This window comes from Chiloscyllium plagiosum, chromosome 29 (genome assembly GCF_004010195.1).
Source record: "Chiloscyllium plagiosum isolate BGI_BamShark_2017 chromosome 29, ASM401019v2, whole genome shotgun sequence".
NCBI classification, from domain to species: domain Eukaryota; kingdom Metazoa; phylum Chordata; class Chondrichthyes; order Orectolobiformes; family Hemiscylliidae; genus Chiloscyllium; species Chiloscyllium plagiosum.
The window spans coordinates 22476515-22489938 of NC_057738.1; the positions used below are offsets into that span (position 1 = coordinate 22476515).

Below are 13424 nucleotides of genomic sequence, written 5' to 3' on the forward strand. Positions count from 1 at the left end.
AGTCTTTTCCTTGGGGTGGGGGAGTCCAGAACTAGAGGGCATAGGTTTAGGGTGAGAGGGGAAAGATATAAAAGAGACCTAAGGGGCAACGTTTTCACGCAGAGGGTGTTACGTGTATGGAATGAGCTGCCAGAGGATGTGGTGGAGGCTAGTACAATTGCAACATTTAAGAGGCATTTGCTGCCTGAACTGCTGTGCTCTTCTAGCACCACTAATCCAGAATATGAATAGGAAAGGTTTGGAGGGATAGGGGCTGGGTGCTGGCAGGTGGGACTAGATTGGGTTGGGATATCTGGTTGGACCGAAGGGTCTGTTCCCGTGCTGTACATCTCTATGACTCTATGACTCTATCAGCCATGATCTTTTAGAATGGCAGAGCAAGCCGGGGTGCTGAACGGCTTACTGCTGCATCTATTTCTGGTGTACCTATGTCGAGGACATGCTTTAAAAATAGAGGGGCGTCCCATTAATAATGGAGATAAGGATTTTTGTTCTCTCAATATTATTGCTCAATGGAATTCTCTTCCCCAGAGACTGAGACGTTGAATATCTTTAAAAGATTTAGTTAGATAATGTCATTAAAGGGTATCCAAAATAGACAAGCAAGTGTGAGGATACATTCCAATCAGCCATGAGTTTATCAACTGGTGGAAGGGACTGGAGGTGCTGAATGGCCTACTGAATTTGTCTGTTCATCCAGGCTGCAAGCTACAATTTCACACACCACGACACTGAATAGAAGTGACTATTCCTTTGATGATCATGTTACTTCTGGTGGGAGGAGGGACCCGGAGCACAGTTCAGTGGTTGTGTGCGGGTTTCTCTCAGGGCCTGTGACCAGGCAGATTGGACAGGCAGGCTGGTTGCCACGCCAACCAGGCCTGTTGTACGAGGTTGTAGCCAGTGAGCACAGAAGAGGGAGGGAGAGACTGAGGGTTCACTGACTGTGGGAACCCAGAGTTACTGATGACCATGAGAAATATAGTTGGTTGGTGGTGCCTCTGAAGGGATTGGAAGGGGGTGAACCATTGGTTGGATGGTAAGAGGGGTGTGCAGATGTGGGGTATATTGAGGATTTAGCGCATCATCTCAGAGATTGAAGTGTGTCCTTGTAGAGATTGAGATGGGGGTGCGTGGGCATGCAAGGAAATAGTCAGATGGGCACCCAATTAAGGGGAAATAGATGGCCACATTGATGGTGGAGCTTATTTGGTCTGCTGGGGAAAAGCAGAGAAATCCAAGCCAGCTACTGTTAAAACTGGATTCATGTTAAAACTACAACCTTGTTAAAATATTTAAACACAAGTAGGTTAGCCACTTGCATCTGACCCCTGTTAAAACTGCAAATATGTGGGTTTGATTTTGAGTTTGAAATTGGTCGTGTTTTAACTGGTCATATGACCTTCCTGTCATATGTTGAAATTGCTCCTTGTGTTGCTGTCCATAACAAATCTTGAACCAATTGTGTTGGAATAGAATGTGCATCCAACTAAGCCAAACTGACACAAAGTACTGATACATAGAGCCAACATCTATATCACCTTATTCACTCATAAGAACCACCTTCCTTGCCTTGCCACTGCAACCACCACCTCCTTAAAACTAATCTTGTGATGGGCAGCTGAAGTGCTTCCCTACTCCAAGTGGCAGGCTACGTGCAACATTGAATTACCATGATGAGCAGAGGCTGACACTGCACATTCAAGGACTATCTCGGCCTCCTCTATCCATTGAAACGCTAACTATCTGTATTGCTCTCAACCTATGACAAAACATATGCAGTGAGGATACCAAGAGTAACACTAATGAATCTGCTCAATAGATTGGCAGGAGGCTGGAAGAACACAGCAAGCCAGGCAGCATCAAGAGCTGGAGAAGTCGATGTTTTGGGTGTAACTTCTTCAGGACAGGGGGTGGGTGTAGGAGGAGCTGCAGGTAAAGGGGGAGGTGGGGGCAGGGTGGGGAAGTGGGGATAGATGAAGGCAAGTAGAGAGTATGACTTGGTTGGTCAATAGGAGGAATGAATCTGGTTGGTGGTAGGGAGAAATGGAAGGGTGGGGCTGGGAAGGCAGTCGGGGAATGGGGAGGGAGGTTATTTGAAATCGGCGAACTCACTGTTGAGTCCTCCGGGCTGTTGGCTGCCCAGGCGGAAGATGAGGTGTTGTTCCTCCAATTGTCTCTCATGAATCTGCGCAGCCCACATAAAAATGTTGGACTGCTATTGAACTATCTGGGTCCCCAGCTTGTCATCACCCAGTCCTGCTTCTGCCGCAAGTCTCAAACACTCTTACACTCCCGGAACCGGTAAACTGCAGCAGCATTGATGCCTTGATTGTAAATAAGACCTCACATTTGCATGCGTGAATAGTTACTGTAGGCAATAATGTTCAGATCACTGGGTCGTTCTTTTTTGTCCTCGGCACTTCTGATACGGAGCATCTTAGAACAGACAACATTTGAGTGTCTCGTACTAATAACTCAGACCAACTTTTTCATCCTGATTTGTTTGACTATGATGATGTTAAACAGACATTGTTAAAACTGTAGAGCTGCTGTACATCATGTATGTGCAATATCCATGGAACTTGAAGAGCTGTTTCTCATTCCATTTATTCTTTTGTTTTCCAGCCTGCACGGTTGATGTTGCTGTGGGATTTGACACCTCAGATCAGAGACAGTTTGAAGACATACTTGCTGGTCAAAATATATTGCAAGTAAAGCTTGATGGGATCTTCAAAGTAATTACCTCTCTAAAGACGGTGAGCTGCGAGTCAGTTTCCCATTTGGAAACAAGAGTTGGGGTATATATCAAAGACAAGAATGGCGTGGCAGTTCATGAGACCCGATTTGATGAAAACATTTCAAAACTGGCGAATAGCCTGAAAGGTGTCAAGACAAGCAGTCAAGTTATTTTAAATGCGAAGACTTTAGAATCATTTTGGGGGAAATTCAATGAATCGACTTCAAAAATCAAGGTAATGTTTCCTATTGATAATTTTCTTAACAATACTCTTTAAAGCATTTACAGAATTAGTCGATTCTTATTATATGTTCTTATTGTAACAAAGGGGGTTTCTTTCAATGAATTGGATAACAGATATGATGTGACAGTGATTCCGTTTTCTAAATTTATGCAGGGATGTGGACATCTCTGGCTAGGCCAGCATTTATTGCCCATCCCTAAAAGCATTTAAGAGTCAACCACATTGCTGTGGATCTGGAGTCACATGTAGGCCAGACTAGTAAGGATGGCAGATTTCCTTCCCTAAAGAGCATGATGGAACCAGATGGGTTTTTCCCAATAATCAGCAATTGATTAATGGTCATCATTAGACTCTTAATTACAGATTTTTTTAAATTGAATTCTAACTCCACCAAATGCCATAGCAGGACTTGAACCTGGCTCCCCAGAACATTAACAGTCCACTGATAATACTAGTTAGGTGTCACCTCCCAAATCCTCTCTCGTACCATGGCACAATTTAATTAGACAAACAACTCCATGGTATACCCAATTTTTCCCAGCTGAATTAATGCATATGTCCACAAGTGTCAGGTGCTGAATCTTCATTGTTGGAATTCCATTTTTGGAAGTTTATGCATGTGTAGCTCTGGAAGCTTGCTCGGTGGATCACGGTATCTGGTGTTAGCAGATACAGCCTTCAATAATAGATACCAAAACTCTGCTCCAGAACAGATGCAGACTCGTCGCTCAAGTAAAGTAGCTCTGCTTTCTGAAAGTTTTGCAAAACATCTCTTACTTTTCAACCAGTTGAAAAGCACTAACATACATGATATGGGAAAGTGAATCAGAAAGTTTAATCTGTCTCATCATTAGGTAGAAAAAGCACTCATGTTTACGGAAAGCCTGGTTCCCTTCACTCACCGCCATTAACTAGCCACTGACGCAAAGTGAGATTAAAGAAATAGTTTAAGCTATCAAGGTGTGGTATGGTGGTTCAGTGGTTAGTACTGCTGCCTCACAACACCAGGGTTCCTGGTCCAATTCCAGTATTGGGTAACTGTCTGTGCGGTTTTGCTCCGGTTTCCTCCCACAGTCCTAAAGATGTGCAGGTCAGGTGAATTGGCCCTGTTAAATTGCCCATAGTGTTAGGTGCATTAGTCAGAGGGAAATGGGTCTGGGTAGGTTACTCTTCGGAGGGTTGAGCCGAAGGCCTGTTTCCTCACTGTAGGGAATCTAATCTGTAATAGTTAGTTACCAGGGACACGCTGCTGCATTAAATTTATGATATAAAGTTAAACTGTTATTGTTTTGTCTGCATTCCTACCAGCATTACATTTTATATTAGAATAGAATGGAGTAGAATCCCGACAGTGTGGAAACAGGCCCTTCGGCCCGAGCAAGTCCACACCCACCCTCTGAAGATTAACCCATCAATTCCCCTACTACTCTACATTTACCCGTGACTAACGCAACTAACCTACACATCTCTGAACACTATGAGCAATTTAGCATGGCCAATTCACGTAACCTGCACATCTTTGGATTGTGGAAGGAAACCGGAGCACCTGGAGGAAACTCACGCAGACACAGGGAGGATGTGCAAACTGCATACGGACTGTTGTCCGAGGGGGGAGTCGAACTCGTGTCCCTGGCGCTGTGTGCTAACCACTGAGCAACCCTCTTTAACCCTCTGTGAAAGTTCCATTTTGGATGAAGGGCCAGTGATTTACTTTCACTCACTGGCAGTGCCAGCATTTAGTTGGAAGGCCCAAAGAGCTGTGAAGGGTCATTCATTCTCCAAATTTCCTTTTAATTTCTGGATGTAGGTCCTTTAGGCACAATCGCATTTCCTGCCCTTCATGATACAATGGTTTAGAATGTCAACGTACTGAGCCCTACCCCTTGTTTTATTTTGGTTCAGTTCTCAGATTGTGTTTCTCAATGGTTTCCTTAACACAAAGCAAGGGGCTGAATCTTATGATGTTTTTTGACTAAGTGTGAGTTTTATTTTGGAGAGATTCAGGCCATGAGCCCTGGTGAGATTGTTTACCGCATATTACCAAACCTGCCTCATGACCCGCCTACCCCAACCCTACCGTGTCCATGTGTCCAATACTACCCACATCTTACCATACATTATTCCCTGAACTCGCCAACTACCAGATATCTGCTGAATGATGGGCATCCATTACACCCGCACCATCTTTAAAAGGCTGCCATTCACTCAGATGAATGTGGGCAATCCAAAGTTGCTCAGCCCATTCAAGGATACCTTCTGAAGATGTCTGAGAAGTGGAAGATGGCACTGCAATTCTCCAACAGATACATGGACGTTCTGGTTGAGGGGATGAGGTCAAGGAAAGGAACCCTCTTGCCAGAGGACTGGCAGTGGAAGCCATGCCACCAGACTGTAGCAGTCATGTCTGAGGTTGCCACTTGAATCAGTGCCATCTTGATGGTCTACAGGAATGGCCAGCAATGGCATAAGAAGATCAGTGACCTCCTCCGCTGCACCTGGGTAAGTGTTGCATTTATCTCTCTGCTACTTCACACTCTGTGTCTCTCCTACTGCACACCCCTACCACCAAGGCTCACGTTGTACCAGCCTAATGACGAGATGCAACATTTCCCCTCACCCACCCTTATCCTCCCAATTCCCCAACACCACTAACCTTGCGTGCCTCCTCACTCCCTCAAAACAGCACCTTTCCCTCACCAGATCAGCACCGATAGCTATGCCACCCACTTTCATCTCACTCAATTCCTCGCTTTCTCTCATCGCAGAGCATAAACAGTCCATAGCAAGGGAGGAAGAGCCTGCATGGCTGGAGGACTGCCTCATATGAGGTTCCTCACTCCATACAAGGAGAGAATCCTGTCCTTCTGCAGGGAAGAATGGGACTGCTCCTGAAGCTTCACCAAGAAAGGAAGTACCATTCTTCATTCCACCATGACTCTCACAGTAACCCCGCTATGTGTTACATTCTTTGCACACCATTTCTAACTCCATTTGCCACGCTGACTTTCCTTTCTTTTGTCTTACAGGTTCTGCCATCATGTGCACCAGCACCACAGTGAAACAAGGATACTGAGGTCTAAGGGGCAACTTCAGCAAGTTTGCCACGTGCACCAACTCAGATCCTGACACCCAGGTGGGAGCATTAGCCTAAGAGAGTATGGGAGCCCTGGCTGGTGAGCACCTTGCTGGGACAGCTCTGTGGTTGGCCAAGGAAGCATGGGACAACCCATGCCCCCTGGCACTCACAGCACCACCCGAGACCAGGCCCCTATTCATCCCCAAGCAGGAGGGAAGCCTGCAATGCTGGCAATCAAGGACTGTCTCCATGTGCACAGGAAGGAACAAGAGAGGCAGCCGTGGATGTAGGATATAATGGCCCTCATTGTCCAGCAGCCGCTTTAGCGCAGAAAGTCACGTGTTCATCTAGCTGAGTCAATTCGCAACTGATATGTAGACCTATGGTCAACTGCAGAAGTACACAAACCTGCACACCATTACCCAAGCCTTCATCTGCAGGACTGTAACCATGACAACAGGGGCACGAGGATCCTGGAAAGCTCTCCTTGTGCCCCTTCGTCACAAAGGTACAGCAGGTGGATCACCCTGAGGTACCCTCCCCCTCTTCAGTACATTTCAGAGGTAGCTGGGCCCAGCGCCTGCATCATGCCTGTCCCACTCTCCCACCTCGAATGTTCACACCGAGTAAGGTCCATTTGCTTCTGGCACAAAGACCCTGAGCATGTCTGGCCCATCCAGGCACAAACACAACCAAACTTCCAGGACCAACAGGCACCACTGTCTGACAGGCTCCCTCCAACCTGATTGCTGAACCAGTACACTAAGCACTGTGGAAGGGAAAGGAAGAAGAAAACTTATTGGTGCCAATGCACTGTTCATGCACTGCACATTATCTGGCACTCTGCTGTAAATGGAACTGTTTTGACATCATGTGTGATATTTGTCTCTCTGTGCATCTCAAAATGTAACTGATTGAACATCATTCCTAACTTCATAACCACACAGGGTGAACTGTGAGTTGCTGTCAGTCGTGAGAGCCTGCTGCAGCAAGGTTAACAAGGCAAAGTCCTGCTGACACTGTCCTTAACCCACAGCATCCTTATTCTTCCTCTGGCCTCAGTGTCCTGTAGTGTTGGTGTCAATGAGGTGGTCACCTGTGTCAAGGCAGGGAGGTGCAAAGCCCTCAGTGAGCAATACAAGAGGATGCTCAGAGATTATGCATTATTTGGGTCTTTGTTACAAAGAGCCTCATGTCATTGGGCCTTGTAGCCTCCTCCCTCAGGTGGAGTCATCCCAGCCACTCTGAGCATGGTCATTTGCTTCCCCATTGCAGACTTCTGATTTCTTGTGCAATGAAAAGTGAGAGTGAGTGCTGTCCAACCTCTAAATGTCAGTGAGGCCCCAACCATTCAAATGCCCCTTTCTGTAGATCCCATAGGCTTTGTTCTTCCTCAGCTTGCCACTCAACCCATTTACATGAGCCTGAAAGTGCTAACCTTTAACCCTGCAATCCCTGGCATATGAAGTGACTATGCCAGGTGTGGGTATACACTGGCCTCATCTCAAAGTCAGGGCACTGCTGACATACTATGCCTGGATTTCCTGAATGACCAGTATCTCCAGACATTGCAGTAAGGATAGCTCCCCTAAGACTTTCAGATCTGGCTCTCTACTCACTCCATGTGCAGTGTTACTGGTACTAGTGCATTAATTGGCACAATGAGTAAAGGCAAGGCATGAATGGTCAAGCCTGCAGGTAGGCACTCAGTGAGTGAATGCTAAGAAAGTAAATGAGAAGCAATAAGATACAGCATGGTTCAATCGGTGGGCTGCGTCCCTATCAGTGCATGCAAAGTGTCCTTGCTGCATCCTTTCGATGCTAGTTGCTGGTGTGCCCTCCACTGCAAGTCTGTGTTTCCTGTGTAGCTGGCTGGTGTACAGAGAAATACCAAGATGGTGTTGGGTTGGTAAATGCTGGATGCCAGTATCTGTAGAAGATGTGTGCACTCAGCTGATTTGGTCCAAAGCAACATGGAGATACTTGAGGGAGGCAACGAGCAGAAGTTGCAAGGCATCCCCTCTGATTTCTAAGTCAAATAGGAAGCTGAAAATCAATAAGGCAAGTTAAAAAGATGCTTAACAAGCCCAAAATTGACAACCTGCTGCTGCCTAGTGAGAAATGTATCATGGGATAAGTGATGGCCTAGTGACATTAGCCCTGGACCATAATCCAGAGACCCAGTTAATGTTCTGAGGACCCACGTTTAAATCTTGTCATGGTTGAATTAGAATTCAATAATAATCTAGAAGTAAGAGTCTAATGACCATGACAGTGTCAGGAAAAATCCATTGAGTTCACTATTACCCTTTAAGGAAGGAAATCTGCCATTCTTAATTGGTCTGGCCTACATGTGGATCCAGGACCACCAGCAGTGGATCAACACTTAATTGTCCTTTGGGCAATAAATGTTGGCCTGGCCAGTGGTGCCCACATCCTGTGAATGAGTTTTAATGTTGGTCAAAAGCATTAAAGGTGATGTACGATTTCCTGATGTTCATTTCTGGTGTGCAATTCTGCTCTCCTTACTTTAGGAAAGATGTTGTGAAACTTGAAAGGGTTCAGAAAATATTTACAAGGATTTTGCCAGGATTGGACGGTTTAGGCAATAGGGAGAGGTTGGATAGGCTGGGACAGATTTCCTTTGAGTGTGGAGACTGAGGGGTGACCTTACAGTGGTTTTGAAAATCATGTGGGACATGGATAGGGTAAATAAATCTTTTCCCTGGGGTGGAGGAGTAGAGAACTAGAGGACATAGATTTAAGGTGAGAGGGGAAAGGTATAAAAGAGACCTAAGGGGCAACTTTTTCACACAGTGGGTGGTCACGTGTATGGAACGAGCTGCCAGTGGAAGTGATGGAAGCTGTTACAGCATTTAAAAGGCATCTGGATGGGTATATGAATAGAAAGGGTTTAAAGGGATATGGGCCAAATGCTGGCAAATGGGACTGGATTTATTTCAGATATCTGGTCATCATAGACAAGTTGGACATAAGAGTCTGTTTCTGTGCTGTACATTTCGATGGCGCTATATAGACCATACCGGAGATCTGACGCAATTCTGCCTCAAACCCTGAAAATAACATAAGAACAAGGAACAGGAGTAGGCCATCAGGTCCTTCAAGCCTGCTCCGCCATTCAGTAGGATCATGGCTGATCTTATCGTGGCCTCAGCTCCATATATCCGCCCTCCCACCGTAACCCTAATTCCTTTATTGTTAAAATAAATCTATCTTAGCTTTAAAAACATTTACTGAAGTAACATCAACTACTTCACTGAGCAGGGATTTCCACAGATTCACAACCCTCTGGATGAAGAAGTTCCTTCTCAATTCAATCCAAAATCTAATTTTGAGGCTGTGCCCTCTTGTCCTAGTTTCATCCACCAGTGGAAACATCCTCGCTACTTCTATCTTATTTATTCCTTTCATCATTTTATATGTTTCTATATGATCCCCCCCATTCTCCTAAATTTCAATGAATACGCCTAGTCTACTCAGTCTCTCCTCATAAGCCAACCCTTTCAACTCTGGAATCAACCAAGAGTACCTTCTCTGCACCCCCTCTAATGCCAGTACATCCTTTCTCAAATTCTGCCATGATTTCTAATAAACAAGGGCAGATTATTCTTGTAGTTTTCCTATTTTTTTTGTAAAGAGTTGCAACAAACTTTACGAAAAGTGTATTGTTACTGAAGAACTTACGTGTTGTCCTGCGTTAGAATAATTCAAGAACAACTGTATGAATGTTATTATATTGAAGTATAAGACTGGTCACGGGAAGAAAATTGGCGTTTTCTGTCTCTTAATTGATTCTTTGGATTGTCACAGATCAAAAGACTATTTGTTTAAATGTAATTGATTTGCAGGTGATTTTATTCTTCACGGATGGATTAGATGACTCCTTAGATCACCTCAAGCGAACATCGCAAATGCTCAGAGAAAATGGTAAATATATCCTTCTTTTCAAAATGGCTTGTTTTGGAATTGTTGATCCTGATGATAGTGGAACTTCTCAGCTGTCAAGGTAATTGGATTTGTGTGCAGCAGGAGGTTAAAATGCTTGAGAAGCTAGTCAGATGCCACTGATATCTACATTTAACCCAAACTTGGTGTTTAATGAATGCAAAGCCCCTGTGAGAGAGATAGATCTCTATTTAAATATTGAAATCCTCATGAACTGCTGTTTTGTTACTGGGTTTTGACTTGATATTTGTAATCATACATTTTTAAGGGGTCCTGGGACTCAATCAGAAAAATGTGGTTGAAAGTAGAAGGAGCTATTGGGGCCAAACGAGCAAGGTTTTAAATCCTGATGTCTTTAGGCTGCTTCCTTTCCTGATTGAAAGACCTGATCTGAGAACATGCTTTCACTGCTCTGCAGATGGTTTTCAAAATATCTGAAAGTCACTCCTGCACTGTCAGCCTTTTTTTTGCCCTTGATCTGCACTTTCCTACTGTAAGTCTTCTCAGCAGCATGACATTAGCTAATGCAGCCCCACCTTGGACCTCAGATGCAGAATAGAAACAATAGGAGGAGCACATCAGGAGGACCAGCAGCAGGGGCAGCACCTCACGAGGACCCTAGTAGGAGAACCAGCACAGGAAGAGCACCACAGGAGGGCCACCAGCAGGAACAGCACCTTAGGAGGACCACAAGTAGGAGGAGCACTAGTGGGAGGAGGACCACCATCTGGAGCAGCAACTTAGGAGGACCACCAGTAAGAGGAGCACCAGTGGGAGGAGGACCACTATCTGGAGCAGCACCTCAGGAGGGCCATCAGTAGGAGGAGGACCACGATCTGGAGCAGCACCAGCACAAGAAGAGCACCACAGCCGGGCCACCAGCAGCCTTCACCTCAAATATGACTTGACTCTCCACAGGACTCCAACCCGAAGGAGGCACTTCCTTCAACAAAAGGCATACAGGCAGATGACTTGTCTTCTCTACAAGGCTAAGCTCAGGGAAACTCGGCTTTCCCAGATTTGAGACCATGTGGAAACAGTCCTTATTCCAAGTGGACCTGCTTAGCACCCATTCCCAGTAGTTGTTAAGGTAAATTCTTAACTTTTGCCTCTCATTCCTTCCAAGGATCTGCTGATGGCATTGGCCCAACCCATATCTGAAGCCCACAGTTGCATCTCTGAGTTGATGGATGGCATATTGGTCAAGGCTGATATTCATACGCACTTTACTGTTGATGTACCCAGTCAGAATGAGAGAACACTTAGACTTATGACAGGCCTGGGAAGTCATAAAGGTGACCACTACAGTTTCACCATTTTGCACACCTGTATTGCCCATAGAGACATAGAGATGTACACGGAAACAGACCCTTCGGTCCAACCCGTCCTTGCTAACCAGATATTCCAACCCAATCTCGTCCCAACTGCCAGCGCCAGACCCATATCCCTCAAAACCCTTCCTATTCATATACCCATCCTGATGCCTTTTAGATGTTGCAATTTTACCAGCCACCACCACTTCCTCTGGCTGCTCATTCCTCACATGTACCACCCTCTGTGTGAAATAGTTGCTCCTTAGGTGTCTTTTATATCTTTCCCCTCTCACCCTAAACTTATGCCCTTGAGTTCTGAACTCCCCCACCCCAGGGAAAAGACCCTGTCTACTTATCCTATCCATGACCCTCATGATTTTATAAACCTCTATAAGGTCACACCACAACCTCCGAGGCTCCAGGGAATACAGCCCCAGCCTGTTCAACCTTTCCCTATAGCTCAAACCCTCCAACCCTTGCAACATTGTTGTAAATCTTTTCTGAACCCTTTCAAGTTTCACAGCATCCTTCCAATAGGAAGGAAACCAGAACTGCATGCAATATTCCAAAAGTGATCTAACCAATGTCCTGTACAGCCACAACATGACCTCCCAATTCCTGTACACAATACTCTGACCAGTAAAGGAGAGCATATCAAAAGCCTTCTTCACTATCCTATCTACCTGCGACTCTACTTTCAAGGAGCTATGAACCTGCACTCCAAGGTCTCTTTGTTCAGCAACACACCCTAGGACCTAACCATTAAGTGTATATGCCCTGCTAAGATTTACTTTCCCAAAATGCAGCACCTCACATTTATCTAAATTAAACTCATCTGCCACTTCTCAGCCCATTGGCCTATCTGACCAAGATCCCATTGTAGTCTGAGGTAACCTTCTTCACTGTCCACTACACCTCCAATTTTGGTGTCATCTGCAAACTTACTAACTATACCTCTTATGCTCACATCCAAATCATTTATATAAACGACAAATAGTCGTGGACCCAGCACCGATCCTTGTGGCACTCCACTGGTCACAGGCCTCCAGTCTGAAAAACAACCCTCCACCACCACCCTCTGTCTTCTACCTTTGAGCCAGTTCTGTATCCAAATGGCTAGTTCTCCCTGTATTCTGTGAGATCTAACCTTGCTAATCAGTCTCCCATCAATGAACACAGGTGTTTAAAGAAACACAGAAATTACTGACAAAGCTCAGCAAGTATGGCAGCCGTTGGACCAAAGGGTCTGTTTCCGTGCTATAACATCTCTATGATTCTATGACTCTATCTGGGGAGAGAAATGAGAGTTTAGTTTTGGGTCGAGTGACCTTTCCTCAGAACTGAGGAACAGTCACTCGACCTGAAACATTAACACTGATTTCTCACCACAGCTACTGCTAGACCTGCTGAGTTTTTCCAGCCATTTCTGTTTTTGTTTCTGATTAACAGCACCCATAGTTCTTTCCATGTTTAATCATTCAAAGGTTAACATTCATATCAGTGCAAGAAACCTGGAGAGTTGACACGATGTATTGAGCCTTAATCAGGATTCCCACATATATTTACACCTATGCAGCATCAATAGATAGCTCTGTTGAGGCACGATCTACTCCCGATAAACTTTGATTCTGTTGCCTAACAAAAATGTATCTATCGCTACCTCTAGCCAGACTTGCTTGTTTTCTGAGGCTGTCTCCCACCTTGCCTGCAGAGGGAAGACAATCTCCCTAGGTGTCCTTACAGACCACACTGTCACATCCTGGCATGCACCAGAGGTTCTTGCTGGTGCCTATCCACATTCAGACTCTACCAGTAAGATTCCTGGACTCTTATCCCTTGTGTCTTCCACCACACTCCCACACGGTCTCCTTAAAAAGCAGAGCTAATTGAGACAGGTCCACGTCGTCATTATCAAGGCCAAGGGAAACCTGGGAGTCGGAGGCAAGTGTATCAGCTGGATTCAAAAGCTGCTAAAACTTGTGGTCCTAAAACTTCCACATTGCCAGTGCACTGTTGGTCCTGCCTCCTGTGACCAGGTTTGGAAGGCACATTGCAACTTCGCAACTTGAACATCCACAACCATGA

At 45.3% G+C, this 13424-nt stretch overlaps 1 protein-coding gene across 1 annotated transcript in view; it reads left to right on the forward strand.

The window, feature by feature from the left end:
- The window catches only part of LOC122564423 (collagen alpha-6(VI) chain-like), a 177950-nt gene that overhangs the window by 94513 nt on the left and 70013 nt on the right, over positions 1-13424 (forward strand). Inside the window, exons 17-18 of the mRNA XM_043719265.1 lie at positions 2629-2975; positions 9930-10008. Coding sequence (XP_043575200.1) covers positions 2629-2975; positions 9930-10008 — 426 coding nt within the window. The remainder of the gene's footprint in view (positions 1-2628; positions 2976-9929; positions 10009-13424) is intronic.